The sequence below is a fragment of the Bidens hawaiensis genome, unplaced genomic scaffold (assembly GCF_021521415.1).
Source record: "Bidens hawaiensis isolate Kalapana, Puna unplaced genomic scaffold, B.hawaiensis_p1.1 tig00030217_1, whole genome shotgun sequence".
In the NCBI taxonomy this organism is placed as follows: Eukaryota; Viridiplantae; Streptophyta; class Magnoliopsida; order Asterales; family Asteraceae; genus Bidens; species Bidens hawaiensis.
Window position 1 is genome coordinate 33,819 of NW_027505173.1, and position 21,251 is coordinate 55,069.

The following is a 21,251-nucleotide window of genomic DNA, read 5'->3' on the forward strand; positions in this document are numbered from 1 at the left end:
CCAGACATGTCCACGGGCTGCCATGCGAAGACATCAATATTTTTTGTCAACAACTGCTTCAGAAAAGTCCTTACTATCTCGGGATAGCAGGTCCGGTTGTTACAGTTTGGTCAGGAAACTTTTTGTTCAAAACCCACTTTTCAGGCTCAGTTCGTTGAGCCTGTTTTGGAATCTTGCTGGGCTTTGAACTCTCAGTTGCAAAGCAATGTCGATTGACATGAATTATTGCCACGCCGGTGGGTATTGGAACTCCTACCGCGCCGTGAGCAGTTGACGGATGAGCATTGAAGTCACCAACGGCTTCTCGTCCGAGGATGATGTCATGTTCCGATGTTGCTGGCAGAACTAGGAATTCGACTTCCTCGGTCCTTGAATGAGTTCCATCGCTTAGGGTGACTGGGAAAGAAATCACCCCACGCGGATGCATTATTTCTCCTCCAAACCCCAAAACTGGAGCATGGATGGGTTTCAATCTTTCTTTGTCCTCATCATCAAGTTGTTCAAAGCACTGTTCGTACATGATATCCGATGTACTCCCAGTGTCAAAGAACACATATTGAGAACGGTAATGACCGAAAAGGGCGGTGATGATCAGGGGGTTCTTGTTATTGGGTCCGCCCTTCACTCGTGGAAAAATTACTGGTTCATTTTTCCATTCCTCTTCGTCATATTCTCTTCTCTTTCCTCCCGTCTTTCGTCCACCTTGGATCATATGGACGTTCAAGTCCTTAACTTGTTTTTTGGATGGGCCCTGGTTGTCCCGCATAGGGGCTTTACCAGTCCCGGACTTTCCATCTTTTACCAGGTGTCCTAGCTTACCGGACTTTACAGCCGCTTCAATTTCGCTTCTTAAAGCATTACACTCGTTCGTATTATGGCCAATGTCATTATGGAACGAACAATGCTTTTTATTGTTAAGGAACGATCTCCTTGTGAGTGGTTGTGGCTTTTGAAAGTTTACATTCTCAGTGGTGAGAATCTCGGCGGGAGTTTTTGAAAGAGGAGTCCATTTGTTAGGACCTCTACTTGTTGGTCCTGCCTTGTTCTTGTTGCCGATGAGAGATCTTGCATCAAATGGCTTTGATGCCTCTGTATTTGGCTGAAGTCTTGACCAGATTGGCCCATTTTCCTGTTTATTGGGTCGTGGAGATTGAAACTCAACTTTGAATTTTTGTCTTGAACTGTTGTTCCCCAATGTTTTTTCAGTATTGGCAAATAACTTTGCTGCGGTCATAAGATCATCCCACTCTTTTGGCATTTCATCCCGGCCAGTGAGTGTGCGGATCAATTCGTCACACTTGACGTTTTTGCAAAAAGCACCGTGGAGCATGTCTCTGCTTATCCCGCCAATGTTTAGGCTTTCGTCATTGAACCTGGTGATGAAATCTTCTATGGACTCATTATCCGGGCGGATAACATCCAGAATTTCTGATTGGTCACGCGTATGCTTCTTCTATTGGCTGAACTGTTATGAGAACTTTTTCACCAGATCATCCCAACTAGAAATTTGACCATCAGGGAGTTTTTCGAGCCATTCCCTCGCTGAACTTGTTAGTGTTAATGCGAACATATGACACCAATAAGGGAGCGTCCATCCACTCACTCCGCCTACCGCCACGAAGTTCTGCAGATGATCACTTGGATAAGTCATGCCATTGTATCTACCCACCGTTGTAGGTATTTTAGCATTGACAGCTAGCTAAATTTCGACTTCTCGGCAAAGGCTGCCGGACGGTATGGCTTGGTGAAGTCTTCCTCAACATCGCTGTGATACTCGGTATGACGGACGATATCATGCGGACGACTGCTTCTTGCCCTTGAACTCATCCTGCTATTACCCGTATAGAAGCTATCTTCCAGGCGATAGGTTGAGTCATAACTGTCATATTCGTCCAAATAGGAAGGCATCCGCATGTCTATGCGAGGACGAGGGCGTAGCCTTCGTGGTTCAATGAACTCTTGGTCAGTTTGTTGGCTATAACGAATTTGACTTTCTCTCACCGTTGGAGGAGGAGAAAGAGATCTCTGAGGAGACTCTTCGTAAGTCAAAGCACGGGCATGATAACGTTCATTATGTACCCTGCGTTCATATTCAGCCACCAAACTTTCCTATTGCACGCGGAGCCATTCGTCCGGAGATAACAGTCCTCGAGATCTGGACTCATGACGATGAGATCTCGCGAGTTCAGAATCTCTGGAATCGTCTTCTAGATCCAGAACTGATCTAGTACTGCGAGTCTCTATCGTAATTCATCCTTGACCTGCCAAATTGGAACCCTCCGGAGCTGTAACACGTCCCAAATCTGTGGGAGTTGGTCCGGCTGGTGCAACAACATGCTCAAGGGTACGACCTTCCGGCGTTGCACCGGTGGCACGTGAACCCGAAGCTAAGCCACGTGCAAAAATACCGGAAGCAAAACCTTCAGGTATTTCAGTATTATCGACACGTGGTGTTTGTACAGGAGTTCCCTTCGGCCCCTCAGGAAGTTTACTCATACTTTAAACGAACCGAAAAACCAACGAAGAAAAAATTGTGCAGTTCTAACACCAAAACGGATGGCGCCAATGAAGAAACACGGATCCGTTCCCCTGGTATGGGTCCTGGATCAAATGAGTCCACAGTGTAAAATACGATAACTACTAGCACAGTATGAGCACAACTTCCCAAAGTCCAATGATTGGAACCTGCAAAACAGACACCGTGAGTCTCGTTATAAGAAAGACAAGAGAGGGGGGGGGGGTCTTTCTGTAACCACCCTCCGGCGTGAGAATCAGTAACGTTCGCAAAGAGAGAAGTACTGAAGTAAGCAGACTAAGAGCAGTCAGAGTATATGTGAGTTAGAATACTAATGAGTGAATGAATACCTCATGCAAGTTGACAAGGTATTTATAGCCGAAGGATGTAGGAAGGTGACTGGGCCAACTTCCCTCTTCTAGAAGATCTTGATAACTGCCTGGACGCGTGTCCTCTTATGATAGGTTGAGCTATACGTCCCATGTGCATGGGTATAACAACCTGGACACGCGTCACCTAATGATAGGACGAATTGCACCCTGGCCATGTGCACGGTTATAACAAACTGGCCAGGTGTCTTTCTTTCATTGGTGGCAAGTCACGTACTCCTCAAGCAATACTCGTGGACGTTCTTCTAGAGTGTAGTTAGTTGTTGACAGCTGTCCCGTTGGCATTGCCTTCTGATCATTTTGGCGGATAGATGTCCCGTCCTGCGGATGACCTCTGAGGATGCCAGGATGCTTCCGCACGTGTTACGAGGATGTTCTTCCTTTCCCAGGATATGCGGGTGATCCGAATGTCCCGAGGGTGATACATGAGAGGTTCCTTAATGACCCGCGGGTGGTACTTAAGAGTATTTGGGTATTTTTGGTACCCTACCTCTATAAGCACTGAAATGTTTTAGAAATCAAACTCGAGTAAGATAGATTGTATACACGTGCTAAGCCAGTCATTTTCAAATTTCTTTTTTATTCAATGCTAAGTATAATAATATTTGAGTGGAGACCGGAGTAGAGAATAGAATATGATCCTAAAATAAAATGTCGTCGTAAATTCAACTATCAAAGTCAAACCCTACAGAGGAGATGATTCCAGTAGAAGAAGCTCTGCGGATAGTGTTGGACGCATCTAAACGCTTGCCGCCGGTGACGGTGGCTCTTGACGATGCTCTCGGCAAGGTTTTGGCTGAGGACATTCGAGCTCCCGATCCTCTTCCTCCTTATCCTGCTTCCATCAAGGTCCTTTACATCATATTAATCAATTGAAAACCTAATCCATTTAGTATACTCATAGAAAACAGTTAACAGTCAAACACGAAGTCAAAAGTATGCATTTAATTCAACGCTCAAATGTCAAACTTATTATTATCCTAACTAGTTAATGCAGACAAATGTCGGATATAGGTGGAATATTAATATCATGTAAAAATCATAATATAGCAATTTAACATTAATAATTCAGCATACTCTCATGCCATTAACAAATTTACATTTTGCAACTTGCAAAACACTAACAATCGTCTTAGCAAGTAGGAACTGATTAAAGTCTTAAAACACTAACATTGAACACTAAAAATTGATAATTAAGACTTAAAACACTGATATCGGAGGTATATCGGCCAATGTCGCCGATATTATCATTACCGATATTCTGTCCGATATTTACCAAGGGACCGATAACCGATATATCTTATGTTAATCTGCAGGATGGATATGCTGTAATTGCTGCAGATGGACCTGGTGAGTATCCTGTTATTACTGAATCACGAGCCGGGAATGATGGTCTTGGTGTCACGGTCACTCCGGGAACTGTTGCATATGTTACAACTGGAGGTGAACCTTTATATCTCTATTTATGTCTCAAGTAATAATAGATAATTGTCTTTTGTATATTACCAAGTGGTGTTATAAAATGTGTTCTGCTGCTCTCTCAGGGCCTATACCTGATGGAGCTGATGCAGTTGTGCAAGTGGAGGATACTGAACTAGTACAAAGTGAACCAAAACGCGTACGCGTTTTGGTGAAAGTTAACAAGGGAGTTGATATTCGTCCTGTGGTAATAAGTTCGTTTGTTTTATAGAGTATCTTAAATTGCTTTGCAATATGCTAGTGTGTGTAAAGTTGGTCATTGTAACATTGTTTGATAGGGATGTGACATAAGCAAAGATGATGTGGTTCTGAAAGCCGAAGAGCTACTTGGTGCTGCAGAAATTGGGCTACTTGCAACAGTCGGTGTTCTTACAGTGAAGGTATTATCAGTTCTTAAAATAGTTGATTGCTTTTATATGTAATGATGTGTTTAACTGGCAATGAAAACATGCAGGTATATCCTACTCCAACTATTGCTGTACTTTCCACAGGAGATGAGTTGGTGGAGCCAACTTGCAAGTCACTAAACCGTGGCCAGGTACACAGAAGCAAAATATCAGAATAAAAATTACTTTAATTAATGATTAATGTGGACTGCATGAGGGGAAAAAAAGCATTTGCACCCTCATATGTTCCTTAACATGATCATTGTGTTTTCCTTCCATAAATAGTTGTTATGAATGAAGTAACTGCGAAGAAATCTAACAGTTTGCAGTAGGGCTGTTCGATAAAAGCTCGCGGCTCGCTTGAAAAAAGCTAGCTCAAAGTCGGTCATTAATAAACAAGTCGAGCCGACCGGATCAGTCTGTAAACGAGCCAAGGTCGCCTTGGCTTGTGGTCCACTTGTTAGCTGGCTAGTTGGCTAATAAATTGAAGCCCGCATGTGTGTATGCGTATACATTCATAACATAAAGTGGCATGACAGTTTTTAATGGAAAAAAAGTTATCGAGACTTTTATTTGGCTCATTTAAAGTAAAGCCCAAATTTTAGACTACTAATTGGATCGTTTAAAGTAAAGCCTAAATTTTAATATATATAGATTACTATGAATTCTGTAGCTTATAAACTTTTTGTTATATTTATGTTACAGATATTATTTTTACTTTTTTTTATATATTTCAACACGCATAAAAGATAAACAGTATGTCAGCATACAATCTTTAAAGATAAACAAGCTGGCTCGATTTATTTTTGTCGAGCCTAGCTAGAGCTAAGCCCGAGCCCACTCTGGCTCGGCTAGTTAACAGCCGTAGTCTGCAATGCCTGTTTCTGTAGCACAGACCATACATCTCATCTATGTATGTTTAGACTTTAGACTTTAGATACACCTTGTGTGAATTGTCTTGCATCTTGATGTGTTTCCTATATTAGATCCGGGATTCAAACAGGGCAATGATTGTTGCTGCTGCAACACAGCACAAGTGCAAAATTGTTGACCTTGGTATTGCCCGCGATGACGAGGATGAAATCAGGGCAGTTTTGGATAAAGCATTGGCAGCCGACATTGATATTCTTCTCACTTCTGGTGGTGTTTCTATGGGGGACCGTGATTTTGTCAAACCTTATCTCCAAAATAGAGGCCAAGTCTATTTTGACAAGGTTAACTATGCGAATTTGTTTTGTTTCATCTTCTGTATCTTTGTTTTATTTCGTGTTGAAACAGGTTTGCTTAATTGGTTGGGTCAGGTTGACCAGCAAACAATCTTTTTGTTCATTGATGAATTGTCTTTTTTTATTATTATTGTTAGTTCAGTAATTATCACTACAAATCATTGCGATCTGAATCTTTAAATAAAACAATTTTGAAAATTGTATGCCTTAAAAATGTTTTTGAGCTACTTTCAACCTGTTTGACCTGCTCCTGTTTTAGCTATTTACTTTATTTTAAGTTGACCTATAAGAACACATACAAATCGATCTATTCATAATACGTCTGGGGGTGTAAGTTTGTTGACCTCGAGCTCGGCTCATTTGTTATTTATTAATTAATTTATATCGATTTATAATTATGTTTTATATATATTATAATTATATTAATATATTTAATAATAACCTTAAGAATAATAGGCTCGTTTAGGCTTGTGAGCAGCTCGAGCTCAATTAGTGAAGCTTGGGCTCAGGATTGTTTATTGAACAAGCTTATTTTCGGCTCAGGCTTGAGCTTGCTTAAGCTCAGCTTAATTCGAGATTTTAGTGAGCTGATCTCATGAGCGGCTTGACTCATTTACGTTTTTTTTCTTGAAGAATCGGTTGGGCTGGCGTCTTATGAAGTTTAAAATGTAATAAACGGGTGTAAATGCAAACCATTATTGATGCAGGTTACCATGAAGCCCGGAAAGCCTCTTACATTTGCAGAACTCACAACTCAATCAGGAGAGAAAATGAAAAAGGTTCTTGCATTTGGGTTACCTGGAAATCCAGTCAGCTGTTTGGTCTGTTTCAATGTCTTTGTCATTCCATCAATTCATAATCTTTCTGGATGGAATAAACCACATCTTCCAAGGTGTTTTGCCTACCAATTTAACTTAATATCACATGTGTAATGTTGAACACTATTAGTTTAGCATCTGATTACAAAATCTTTTGTTTAATGGTTGCAGAGTACATGCTTACCTTAAACATCCCATTAAGACAGACTCGGCCCGTAAAGAGTTTCATCGTGCTATAATCAAATGGGAGAATGATGCTGGATTGGGATTTCCTGGGTACTGCCTTTAGTGTGTTTTTGAAGTAGTATGGGTGGTCAGTAGAGGTGGAAATTTTGACCCGTTTATTAAGGAATGGCTCATACTAGTTTTGTTTTATCTCTAATGGGTCAAACAGGTAAAATTTTATATATGAAGGAAACAAGTCAAATGGGTCAAATATAAATAAGCTAACTAGAAAGGAAAAAAAGATCAAACGGGTCAAATATGAATAAGTTTGCTAAATAGGAAAAAAGTTAAACGGGTCAAACTACAAGTGTAGTTTTGATGCATTAAACCACCTATATTGTTGTATTTAAAAATAGATTATTAATGAAATGATATTTTCTTGCAACCACATTTGACACGCTAGTTACTTGTAAAAACTTGAAATTTGGACTTGAAATTTGGATGAAAAGTGTTCCTGGTCAATCTAACCTGTTTTTCCACCTCTACTTTTATGTCTGATATATTAGTTGGTCAATTAGAAATTAATAATAATATTATTTTTCTCTGTTTTTTCACATCTGCAGATTTGTAGCCGAGAGTACAGGTCATCAAATGAGTAGTCGGCTTCTAAGTATGAAGTCTGCAAACGCACTGTTAGAATTACCAGTATCAGGAAAAGAAATACCTTCCGCGACTCCCGTACCAGCAATTATAATTTCTGATATTGTTGGGATTGCACCGCTGAATAATTTATCATCTTCAAAACCAGATATTGTTACACAAAATACAACATCCGTGAAGTTACCTGATACACCATATAAAGTTGCTATCCTTACAGTCAGTGATACTGTTGCATCTGGTGCAGGACCCGATCGAAGGTATTTTACACTTTCTTGATCCTGGGCCTGTAAACGACCTGAATGTTCAGTGAACAATTCGTGAACTGTTTGGCATGAGTTCATTTATTTAAATTAATAAACGAACACACATGAACACATGTCTCGTTCTTGAACGTTTATTCATTTATATTCGTTTATGTTTATTTATGTTTGTTACTTTGTATTTGTTTATGTTAATTTGTTTGCATTCGCTAATATATTCATTTAAGTTATTTGGCCTGTTACAACTTAGTATGGTTTTAATAATATTTTAGGCCCTACACATTGTTCTTCACATTAACGAACGAACATTAATGAACACCAACAAGAAAACAATGTTCGTTTAATTGTTCATGTATTTGGAATTAAGATGTAAATGCTCCATTCATGTTTATTTAAAAGCCTATTTGAATCTAATTATATAATAACTATTTCATAATTTCATGTAAAATCGCAGTGGTCCAAGAGGGGTTTCTGTTGTGAACTCTGCTTCTGAAAAATTAGGAGGCGCGATGGTAGCTGCAATAGCTGTGGTTCCGGATGATATACCTAATATCAAGGAGATATTGGAGAGATGGAGTGATGTTGAAAAAATAGATTTGATTTTAACGCTCGGTAATCTTTCTTATTATTTGTTTTTTCTGGATTATTAGTAATTTAATTTGTAATACCTTTATTGTACATATAATTTTATTCTTTCTATTAACTTGTAATATTTAAGTTTTCAAAAGTTCTAAATGCATAGTTTTGTTTAAAAAGTTTAGTCGACGGATGTAAATTTGATCAAAAACGAGTTTTATTCATAATGAAGTATAAATTTTGTTTACGAGATAAAAAAATACTTTATTTTGAAACAACCCGTTTATCATTAAATTTACATCAAATGCAAAAAAATAAAACAAAACTCTGTATTTAGATATTATGAAAACTCAATATTACAAGTTTTTAGAGAAAACTCAGGTTATATGTATAATGAAGTATTCTATTTTAGAAATTTGAAAGCTCTATTTGGTTAAACTTGCTTTCTACCCCCCAGAGAGTTACCTACTTTTACAATTACTTCCAAAAAGTACCTGGGAACACACATGGTTTTGTAAATCACCTATTAGTACAAAATATTCATCTATTCAACACAAATTGTTGTCTACCTGATCCCATTTGTTAGCCAGGGTATTAGTGTGGCCGTGAGTTTTCCCATGATGATTCTCGAAAACAATTTTTTTCTTTTTATATTTATGAAATGAATTTTAATAATAGGTGGTACCGGTTTCACACCTAGGGACGTTACACCCGAAGCAACAAAAGCTGTGATAGAAAAGGAAACCCCGGGACTTCTACATGTAATGATGCATGAAAGCCTTAAGGTATTTTTATTGCTACACATTTTGTAATTCTATCATAACATTTATGTTGAAAAGATCCATTAAACATCTGGAAATAATAATAACCAGGTTACACAATTTGCAATGCTTTCGCGTGCTGCAGCCGGAATACGTGGATCAACACTAGTAAGGGATTTTTATCCAAGTGTTACATTTTGATGATAGCATTAAAATATCATTTTTTTACGCAGATTCATAATATTGAATACACCTATTTTTTAAATTTATGACATTTATACCCTTCCTTAAAACTTACACTAGGATAAAGAGAAGGGTATAACTGTCATTATAAATTGTTTTTAATGAAATGATTAATTGTCATATTTATCTGACATAATAATATCAAATATACCCTTTTTTGTAATTATGATATATATAGTTTTATACCATTCCCTTAAAACTTCCACTCAGGTACTGGAGTTAGGGGTGTAATGAGAAAGAGAAGGGTATAATAGTCATTTTGAAATGGGTAAATTATCATATTTATCCAACATAAAAGTAGCAATATCAAATATACCCATTTTTAATTGACACTTGTACCATTCCCTTAAAACTTCCATTTGACAATGAGAGTTTGGAGAGTAAGGCGAAAGAAAACGTTGTAAGTCATTGTAAATTCTATTTTATGAAATGAACAAATATGAAATTCTAAAGTACTTTGGGTGTAGTATCTGATATTGGCTAAATGACTTTTTTGGTTGGCTAACTATGATATTATACAAGTTTTTAGCTTTAAATATGAAATTTGCCCGATCTATTAACAATGCTATTAAAATTTGTTAGATTATCAATATGCCTGGGAATCCAAATGCAGTCGGTGAGTGTATGGAGGCATTGCTTCCGGCATTAAAGCATGCTTTGAAGCAAATAAAAGGGGATAAAAGAGAGAAGCATCCACGTCATGTTCCTCACGCACAAGCAGATCCAAAGGACGTGTGGGAACGTAGTTATCAGGCTGCTCACAACGATGCTAAAGAACCGCGTGCTTCTAAGCACACATGTGATTGCACATAAGTGTTGTATGCAAATGTTGGACATTTTTACAAAATAATAAAGTTAAATTTGGTACAGGTGTCGAACCATTTGTTTGTTAAAATGCTTAATGGACACTGAAGTATGCCAAAGTGAAATTTGTCTCTGTTGCTAGATAACCCATTTAAGAGGTGCAGGTGTTAAAAATGGTTTTGGAAAATTGTTTCATGTAGAAAAAACATATGTTAGTAATGATTTATATAACCAATTACTCTAGTTTATGTTAACAAAAAAAATACTTAAGGAAAAAACCCTTAAGCTTAAATGAGTCAACATGTTCATTAAACAAAACCCATTTAATAAACGGGTTGTGTTCGGGTTGATCCATTTTATAATAGGTTATATACTTATATCAGTCAATCCAAAACTAAATTGTGTTCAAACTGTGTCGGGAATTGCCGTCTTGCTAAACGCCTAACTTTTGAGGGACTTTTTACGTCAGCTTTACATTCATGAACCCCTAGTTTGGGGCGTTCACGGTTGGTTAGGGTGGTAGGGGCACCTTCGGGTACCCTCAGTCCTTCACCCGGTTTGAGTTTGATATAATTATTTCCGATTGTTGGTTAATCACATAAAATAGTGCGGTTAATTGACCACATGCCTCAATTTTTGGCTGTTTAGTTAAGTCAGGTTTAATACAAATTTGGACTTTTGACAAAAACAAAGAATTTTATTATTTTAACAAATAACTTTTAGGCCCACCTTGATTTAGTTGAAATTGTATCGTATGTTGAACCTTCTCTTGTTCAAATGTCAACACTGACACTCTTCTAGTAGTCATTCTTTCCAGAACTATCAAACAAACTAATCTATTTTACTTGTACATTATGCTTCTAGTTATGTCCATGTGACATAAGTAGATTAAAGCAAAATGATGTTGAGCATGTTTGTTAAAAAAAAACAATACATGTTGACATTACCATTAACATATGATACTAAAGTGTCGCATGCCAAGTAACATTGTCAACCACATGACAGTTGTGTTTGACTGTTTGAGGATTCGTGTTCAACACGAGTCCCTCTAGATTTAGAGTCTCCCCTTGAAGAACTCGTTTGTCTCAACTATCGATGTACCTCGGGAGATAGCTCACTAGCTAGAGGAATCACCATGGAAGATGGTTTTCTAGTGGAAAAGAAAGAAATCATAATAATGAAAATTTTATGAGTCGGATATAACTGTCATTTGGATTCAACACATGTTAATGCAAATTTAAATAGAATTATGAGCCTTAGTCAAAGTCTCCATAATGACTCGTGACAATACGTAAAGAGTCAAACATGACATCTATGTAATTCATGACATGGTTTTATGAGTCAAAATCAAAAAATTCGTTTGATTTATGACAAACCACGTTACCTCGTCACAAAACTTTCAAGTGAATGGCCTACGACAATTCTTCGCTAGAAAATCAGGATGAGGCGTAAATGTTTCTGATATGATGCCTGAAGAAGCGTGTATCGACTTACTTGTATACGATCAACGTTCCTCGGGTACGAGTGTGCTATATCACCGATGGTTTTCCGAGATACGAGTTCTTCCACCTACAAAACGAACAGCACCGTGAGCTTACCCCTCAGAAAGGGACAGAGGGGTCCTCTTTGGGGTAACCCTCCGGTGTGAGAATCAGGTATTGTAGGAGAAGATAATCAAGATGTGAAAATGAGTAAAGGACTTAGAGTATATTTTCTTGCCTTTGCCTCCAACTGTGGAGGTGGTGTGGTATTTATAGTATTAGGGTTTCCAATGATTGGGCTCAGACCCCATTAGGGCCTTTTTGGCCTCCTCCTATTGCTTCGCGCCACGTGTACTTAGGACACCTGGTGCTTTTTCATTGATTATTCTCTGACCAAGGTATTTCACCTGACCCATGTGCCATCACGTGGTGGCACATGGGCTTTGCTGAGTTGTCCACCCTTCATTGGCAGCTGTCAACATCAGCACATTCTTTATTCCTTAAAAGATACCTTCTGGAAGGTTGCCTGATGAATACAATCATGGTTGTCCTTATCCTGATTTGGATTAGACTATTGTCTCATTTGTTGTGTGTCGCTTACGCGCGGCCTTTATGCGCCTATCCCGGGGATGCGCAAGGTCTTCTCTTTATTCTCATAGATGTTTCATGCGCTTGCGCGTATGTGATATGCGCCACGCGCAGATGTTTCATGCGCTTGCGCATAGGTTTTGGCTTTGTGTCTTCATGACATCCTGATTTCAAGCCTCTTGTCTATATCTTGTGGGTTGACCCGCCCCGCTCGATGTTAAGGCGGGTGCATACCTCTTCAAGCCCCCCCAGTCTAATGTGTGTCTTGTCTAGCGCGAGCGAGGTAAGATAGATGTTAGACTTAATAGTTTGCTTTTTCAATAGGGCTTGTTTTTTCTTTTTCTTTTCTTGTACGCGCGTTGCGCGAAATTCCATCCCTTTGGTTAAAACGAATCGTCAATGCACGTGGTTGGTTGGTGTTGACATGCATCAGAGATAGAGACGTTATGTGTCAGACCTTTCGCGTGCTCGAGGTGCTACAGTGGCCTTTCACGTCTCCTCATGCAGTGTCAGGAACACGTGTCGCGCTTATGTTGGCCTACGCCTGCGAGTGGGGGCGCGTGAGCGTAGATCTGATTATTACTTGTTTCTCTTTCTCTCCCCTGGGCCTATAAAACCAAACCTTTTGAACGGTTTTTTCTTCATCTTCACTGTCATTTTCAGAGCTTTTGCCTATCATTTACATTCTGATTAAGAGCTTTCGTCTTTGTCCCTGAATTCCGTGCTTAAAGTAACCATATTGTTCGATTCGCAATTGTATGTCTGATAACCCAGACACCACAATATCCCCTAGTAAAGGCCGTGTAAAATCAGTGGTTATATCTACTTTGAAGAAAACCGGTAAGGGTACTCGGGTTGCCGAGGCTTCGTCGGAGGAGGGGGGAAAGAATAAAACGGCGAAAAGATGGGACGAGATCCCCTGCAAGTTGAAACAGCCCGAGCTTGATAGTCTCATTGCTTCTCAGGGTTTTCTCCCTGAGTATGGTTGTCTGCTCCCGGCAGCCGGGCAGACGGCTGCGGATCCTCCTGCCGGCTATATCTCTCTATATTCTCATTTTCTTACTCACTGTAACCTTCGTCTTCCGATGACAAGGTTTATAGGTGCGCTCCTTCAATTTTATGGGATTCACATATCCCAAGTTCACCCTTTTGGGTTGGTGCGCATGACTAATTTTGAGTTTATGTGCAAAGCTCAGCGCGAAGAGCCTACTCCTCGCCGCTTTCAATATTTCTATAAACCAAAGGTTCAAGATTCTTGGTTTTCGTTTACTCCGCGCAGTCAGAAGGTTAAATGCTCTACTGTCACTTTTAAGAGCCTTCATGACTGGACTGAGAAGTTTTTCTATGTCAAAGCTGGTGTTATTCCAATCCACATGACTATGCGCGCGATCACTTCTGCGCCTGCGGATGACAATGTCCTTAACAACCCAACGGGCACATGGGTTAAAAAATTAACTGCTGAACCATCCCCCGCCAAGAATATTTGCGAGGAAGCGTTGGTGGGGGTTGGTATGAGCAAGAGGTGGACTGACAGCGAGACTGAGCCTGTCATCCATGTTGATGGCTCAGGTGGGTTGGTTGTTCATTGCATTCATTTTGCGCGAGTGTAATTCGTTTTGCTGATATCACTTGTCTTGTTTTATGCAGAAAGCAAGGAATACATCCACGCCGCCTATGACGAGCATACAGAAGGTGGCTCTGTCGCCCTGAACGCTGGGGAAGTTGCTTTCCCTGATCGCTTCGATGATATGTTCATCCCTGTCGACTTAGAATTTTGCTTTGACAGCGATACGCCTGGTAAGCCCTTGTATTTGTGTTTAGGCCCTTAGAATACCAAATTTGATTTTATCATTTCTGTTGCGCGTATTGTAGATGCGCTCGCTAATTATGGGTTGGAGCCTGTGGAAGAGGAAGGGGAGGAGGAGGAAGCTGAAGCGCGAAAACTCAAGCGCAAGGCTAAAGGCAAGACTGGCGCAAGGGCCAGTAAAAAACAGAAAAAAGATGATGCCTCTGTTGCCCATAATCTTCCTCCTACTCAAGTGAAGGGACTTGAGAAAACCAAGGGTTTTACTTCCAAGTTTTCCTCGTCTTCTTTGCCTCAAGGTGTGGGCACTCCTCTAGTCCACACGAGGTATGGTGCTGCCACCTCATCTCTGCGCGCGGCAGACAAGGGAAGCGGTGTTGCGCCTGCTGTTTCGTCTTCTCCAACAGGTATACTTTGTTTATATTTTGTGGTTTTATGAGCGTGATTCCGATAGAGTTATTAATGAAGCTTTGTTCACTCAAATGTGTGTAGAGCCGGCAACGTTGGTGGCTCAACCTCAGGCGCAGCAAGGTGCCAAGGCTATGCCGAAGGTTGTTTTGAAGTCCTCTGTTTTGCCCTCAAAAAGGGGGAAAATGGACTTCATGGCGATGCTTAATTCGCGGACTGCGGTGCGCCAAGGTATTTATTGCGCTTTGATTGTCTGATTTTTTCCTTTAGTTCAAGTCATGAATCATTTCTCCTTGTTGGTTTTTCATAGGAATTATAGCTGGCACACAAGCTGCTGGTGGCACTGCTAGCGCTGGCGCCGTTAGTTCTGCTCCTGCTCCAACAAGTACTGAATCTCCCCTTATTGGGATCACTAAGGAGCAGGAGACTATATTTCGCGCTACTCTAACAGCGTCAAGACCTCCCTCACCTCCTCCTGCGCGCAGCCCTCCTCGTGAGACTATTTTTTATTCTTCCAAGTCGCAGGAGAAGAGACCTGTTATAGAGGATGATGAGGAGGTTGATTTTGAAAATTCTGATGGTGGCCGCGTAAGCCCTACAGCGCCACGCGATTTCGTGGCGCAGCCTTCTTCTCATGGGGCAGGCAGGAGCTCATCAGCTGGCGCTAACCTTTCTGCCAGTTCTCCTCAGGTATAACTTTATTTTGCTCCGCTGCGCAGACTTCCAAATTAGTGTTTAGATAACTAAAACGTTTCTTTGCGATGCTTTGTGCTTGTAGGGAGCCGATCACATATACCGCCCGAGCTGGAGTATCACTGAAGAGAGCTCATTCCAATCCTTGGGCGTATGTGAAGACTTTTGGGCTCACTCTGTTCCTCCAGCTGAAAGGAGGTTTCAAGAGGACCGCGCTCGCGTGGATTTGCTTAATGACCACCTTTTTGCTGGGTCTGCGTTTTTTGCTGCCTCCCAAGAGCTTCGCCATGATTATATAAAGGTACGTGATGCCCTTGCGGAGGCCAAGCAAGAGGCTAAGATTTCTGCTTGGAATCTTTCTGATGCACGAGAGAAAGCTGAGAAACTCCAAGCAGAACTTAGCGAGAACCGGGCTAGTTCCAACGCTGCTTTTGTGAAGCGCGGGCATGAGCTGCAAGCTGCGCGGGAGAAACTGCAAGTGGCAGAGGCAGATGCGGCAAAGCACGCGCGTCAAGCGCGTGACCTGGAGTTGGCAGTGGAGGCGCGTGACCAAACTATTGCGCAGGTTAATATTGAAAAATCTTTGTTGGAAAATGAGGTTGCGCGCCTGAAAGAAGAGCTTGTTGCTGCGCAAGCAGAGAAGAAAGAGGCCTTGGCGGCGGCGTCCGAAAAGGAAGAGCTGAAGCAAGCCAAAGAAACTGTTGAGTTGTTAAACTCTCAGATTCCTGCTTTTGAGACGTCTGTCTCTTCTCTTGCGCAGGATCGTCATTGGCTGATTTCACAGGGTGTGACTCGTTGCGCTTATGCCATGAAATATTCAGACGAGTTCCAGACCCTTGTGATGGACTGTAATGCGGCGTCGCGCTTGGTGGGTCGGGCTGAAGGGTTTAAGGATGGTTATGAGTATGGCATGCTAAAGAAGAATCCATCCGACTACCCTTATCAGCTCGACGCTGTCTGCGCTGACATGGCTGAGGTGGGGGAGAAGTACTTGAATACTCCAATTCCCATCCTTGAGCAGGTATTTTAACCTTAATGAGTTTACTTGACTTATTTTCATAATCTTTTGTACTTATACTGTTCCTTGTGACTTGCAGATAGCCGCGCTTGCTGACCAGCCCGATCTTGGCGCTTTAAAGAAATTACTTGATGAATGTGAAGGGACTGGTGGCAATGATGATGGCGCGGGCAACGCTACCTCTGCCAGCGGCTCTGGCGTGGCCAAAGGACCTACTCCTGACGCTATCATGACAGAAGACGACTATAATCAAGACGAACAGCTTGATTATAGTAAATTTGGAGATGACGAGGAGCGAGCTGCGCCAGATGCTGAGGGAGGAAATAATGATGAGGAAGATGAAGAGGCTGACATTAACATAGAGACTTGAAAAACGCTTGTTTTTTTTTTTTTTTTTTTTTTTTTTTTTTTTTTTTTTAGTTGTGTTTGTAGTTACCTCATCATTTGTAAATTTGTGAACTTCTATATTTTGGAATGAAATTTTGTTTTTCCCTTATTTGCATCTTGCGCATTCCCAATTCATCTCTTTATATTGCATGCGTGTGCTTGTTGAATATAAGGTATGCTTACACATTGAAACTTGAACAAGGTTGTAAGGAAATTATATTTACTTAATCCTTTACAGTTGTCATATTTCAAGTTACTTTGCGATATTCTGAATATGCTGACACGTGCCTTGGCATTTCATTATTCCTCTTTTGTGCGACGTTATCGTGCATTTATTATAGGGAATTATGAATGAGTTTTTTAGCCTTTACGTGTCAGTATGTGTTACTCTGCCTATATCCATTATGATCCTATGCGCGGCCCCGTCCTGAGACCTTAACAACTATGCTTTGGCATGTGCTTTGCCTTAGTTGCGCTTAGGTATTTTTATGGTCCAGCTGCGCAATACGTAGGATGGATGCTATGAGTAATTTGAGCTAAGGCTCATATTATTGGGTTAAGGCCCTGACGTTTTAGAGTTAAAACTCGTTAACGCGTCTGAGCTTGAAGCTCGCGCATGTATGCTTTACTTCTTTTTATTTTTAGTTTGATGTCAATACAATGTTGTCATATTGCTCAAAATTAATAAAGGGAAGTGTGAAACATGTATGCAAAAGGTAATAGAACGCATATAGAGCTCATCAATATTCATAATGGTTTAAAAAGCCTTGATTACAAACTTGACAACTTTTACATGAAACATTTTCTAAGTTGTGCTGCGTTCCATGTGCGCGGGATCTTCTTTCCATTTAAATCTTTTAAAGCGTATGCGCCTTTTCCCAATTCTTCCGAGACTTGATAAGGTCCCTCCCAGTTGGGAGACATCTTTCCCGGGGGTATTGCGCGACTAGCTTCATTGTTCCGAAGGACAAAATCATTCTTCTTGAAGTGGCATTCTTTCACGCGCTGATTGTAGTATTTTTCTAGCTTTTTCTTGTATTTGGCTTCACTGATGATAGCCGCCTCTCTGCGTCCCTCAAGCAAATTGAGATCCAACCTCCTTTCTTGCTCGTTATCCCTCTTACTCATCATGAGCACTCTATAGGATGGGCATCCAATCTCTGCTGGAATCATAGCCTCCGTTCCATAGGTTAGGCTGAACGGGGACTCGCCATTACTGGTTTTGCTTAATGTCCTGTGCGCCCACAGGACATTAGGTAACTCCTCGACCCATGCATGGGACTCTCCTTCCAACCTTTTCTTCAGCCCATTCAGCAAGCTTTGGTTCGCGCGTTCCACTTGACCATTCCCTTGAGGGTGGTACACTGAAATGAAGACCTGATTGATGTGCAATTCCTTGAACCAACTGGATATCTTCCTGTCAGTGAATTGTTTTGCCATTGTCGCTCACGATTTCCATGGGCAGGCCAAAACGGCATACGATGTGGCTCCAAATAAATTGCTTCATTGCCTCGGCTGTAATTTTTGCCAGTGGCTTGGCTTCAACCCATTTTGTGAAATAGTCTACTGCCACTACCAAAAACTTTACTCGCCCTGGCGCTTGTGGTAAGGGACCCACAATATCGATTGCCCACTTGTGGAAAGGCCATTCAGAGGTCACCGGAATCAAGTTGTTCTTTGGCCGCATGGTATTTGGCGCATAGCTCTGACACGCTTTGCATTTTTGGATCTCTTTTAACGCGTCCAAGTACATGCCTGGCCAATAATAACATGCGTTCATTGCCTTGGCGATCACCATGCGCGGGCCAGCATGTATTCCACAGATTCCTTCGTGTATCTCTCTGATCACATAGCTTGCTTTCTCAGCGTCTAGGCATTTCATGAGTGGTCCAAGATAAGAGCGTCGATATAACGTACCATCGAGCATTTCGTAGTTCTGCGACTTGTGTCTTATCTTCCTCGCCTGTGCGCGATCGTCTGGTAACTTTCCCTCCTTCAAGAATTCCATTATTGGAGTTATCCATGATGAAGGTGTTGTATGAATTACAAGAACAGACTTCGCTCCCACCGACGGGTTGCTCATTACTTCCACCCTGACATTTTTGCCAAATCGAAGCTGGTTGATGCCATCTTGCTTAGCGCGTCGGCAGACTTATTTTCACTGCGCGGAATGTGTATGATTTTGAAAAAGTCAAATTGTTCGGTGAGTTTCTTCGCCTGCTCTAGATACAGAGGCATGGTGTTCTCCTTGGCATCATAAAGGCTATTGACTTGTGCTGCTACCAGGTATGAATCTACATGAGCCTCTAGCTTTTTAACTCCGAACTTGTGCGCGATGCGCAAACCAGCCAGCAGGGCTTCATACTCAGCTTCATTGTTGGTGCTCCTGAAATCCAACCTGATTGCGTAAGTATACTCATGATTTTCTGGATCCACCAATTTGAGGCCTGCGCCGGACCCTTCGTTGTTTGAAGCTCCATCAGTGAATAATCTCCAAACGTTTTCTTCATTATTGGCTTCCGGAGGGTCTACTTCGCCCTGAGCCTCTTCGACTTTTCCTTCAGGGGTTTCTGCGATGAAATCAGCTAAGACTTGTCCCTTGATTGCTGGACGAGGCTTATAGGTGATCGTGTGCTCCCCTAATTCCAGCGCCCATTTTGCCAGCCTTCCTGAGAGCGCGGGACGTCGCAAGACTTGCTGGATGTTGTAATCAGTCAGGACTTCAATAGGATGACCATTGAAATATCTGTGAAGCTTGCGCGACGCATGCGTTAGTGATAAAACTAACTTTTCTATGATGGTGTAGCGTGTCTCAGGATCTGTCAGCACCCGACTTACATAATAAATTGGTGTTTGGATTCCCTTGCGATCCACCAATAATACTGCGCCAATGGCGCGCTCTCCTGCTGACAGGTACAACGTTAAAGTTTCACCAGGTAGTGGAGCTGTGAGCGCAGGCAGATTTATCAGACATTCTTTTATCTCACTGAAAGCTTGCTCGGCCTCAGGCGTCCACTTGAATTGGCTTTTCTTTAAGCAATTTCTCAGTGTGTTAATGAATGGGGTAGATTTGCTTGCATGGTTTGCTAGGAACCTGTTAATTGATACCAATCTACCATTCAACTTTTGAACTTCCTTCATGGTGGATGGTGAGGGCATGCCGAGGATAGCCTCCACCTTCTCTGGGTTCACCTTGAAACCATCCTTGGTGACCATTACGCCGAGAAATTTCCCTTCTTCAACACCGAATGTGCATTTGCTCGGGTTGAGCTTCATATTTACTTCCTTTAGGCGCCGAAGGGTTTCTTCGATGTCTTTGAGCATTTGTTTTTCCTCCCTGCTTTTAATCACCAAATCATCCACGTAGACTTCTAAGTTTTTCCCAATCTCCTCGTTGAAAATTGCATCCATGAGTCTTTGGTAAGTGGCTCCTGCATTCTTCAAACCAAAGGGCATTTTTGTGTAACAGAAAATACCCTTGTCAGTTCTGAAAGCAGTCTTGTCTTCATCCTGTGGTGCCATTTGAATTTGGTGATAGCCCTTATAGGCATCCAGGAAACATTTGAGCTTAAACGGCACCACAGAGTCCACCTTCATGTCAATGTTTGGGAGGGGGTAACAATCTTTTGGACACGCCTTGTTGAGGTCCTTGAAATCAATGCACATTCTCCATGACCCATTGCTCTTCTTTACCATCACAGGATTGGCTACCCATGTTTGATATCGTATTGGGCGAATGATATTCGCGTGCAGTAGATCCTCTACTTGCTCATTCATGGCCTTTGTCTTCTCGTCTCACATGACTCTTTTCTTTTGAGCAATTGGCTTCACGGACTTGAATGTGTTGAGAGAGTGCTACGCCAGGTCTCGCGGAACCCCAGTCATATCAGAATGTTGCCACGCGAAGACTGACATATACGTTGTGAGCAATCTTTTCATTCTCACTATTGTGTCATCTGATATCGTAGCTCCAATTGTGATTGTTTGTTCTGGGAATTTTGGGTTGAGAATCCATTCCTCTGGCGCGTTGTTTACCACTGGAAGCTTCATTCTCCCCTCTCGAGGTATACTTATTACTGCGCATAAATGATCTCGGTACACAAATGTTACTCCTGTTGGTGTTGGGAACCCCAACGCGCCATGCGCTGGTGACGGTATGGCGTTGAATTGGGCAATCGTTCCTCTGCCCAAGATCATACTATGGCATGAAGTGGTGGGCAAGACCAGGAAGTTGACAATTTCAGCTCGCTTGTGCTTCTCATCCCCCATAGTTAGTTCGAATTGTATCTGACCTAGGGGGTGAATAATTTCGTTTGAGACACCCGAGATTGGTGCACTCACAACTTCAAGCCTTGCTTGGTCTGCTGGATCCAACTTCCTGAAACATTGCTCATACATGATGTCTGACTCACTACCGGTGTCCACCAGGACTCTTGACACCTCATAATGAGCGATGTGTGCAGTGATGACTAGAGAGCTGCTGATAGACGGGCCTCCTCTGATTCTTGGAAAGATTACTTGTTGCTCGCGCCAATCCCCTTGGATTTGCGCGCTTCTCTTCCTCGATCTTTGCCCTTGCATTCTTCCTTC

At 41.6% G+C, this 21,251-nt stretch overlaps 1 protein-coding gene across 1 annotated transcript; it reads left to right on the forward strand.

Moving 5' to 3' along the window:
* The first annotated feature begins 3,515 nt into the window (after positions 1-3,515).
* LOC143611222 (molybdopterin biosynthesis protein CNX1-like) lies at positions 3,516-10,446 on the forward strand. The gene is made up of 13 exons (XM_077085477.1): positions 3,516-3,753; positions 4,221-4,347; positions 4,449-4,570; positions 4,662-4,763; positions 4,838-4,921; positions 5,756-5,983; positions 6,703-6,887; positions 6,985-7,089; positions 7,602-7,895; positions 8,353-8,510; positions 9,153-9,259; positions 9,347-9,403; positions 10,061-10,446. Exons 1-13 carry the CDS (start codon positions 3,601-3,603, stop codon positions 10,289-10,291), a joined length of 1,953 nt encoding a protein of 650 aa, XP_076941592.1. The 5' UTR covers positions 3,516-3,600; the 3' UTR covers positions 10,292-10,446.
* The last annotated feature ends 10,805 nt before the right edge of the window (positions 10,447-21,251 follow it).

What these genes read in the sequence shown, in the direction of transcription:
- LOC143611222 (XM_077085477.1), top strand. Translation starts at nt 3,601, where the DNA reads ATGATTCCAGTAGAAGAAGCTCTGCGGATAGTGTTGGACGCATCTAAA. An exon ending in AGTCACTAAACCGTGGCCAG is followed by an intron (nt 4,922 to 5,755) that starts GTACACAGAAGC and finishes TTCCTATATTAG; the next exon opens with ATCCGGGATTCAAACAGGGC. An exon ending in GAATACGTGGATCAACACTA is followed by an intron (nt 9,404 to 10,060) that starts GTAAGGGATTTT and finishes AAAATTTGTTAG; the next exon opens with ATTATCAATATGCCTGGGAA.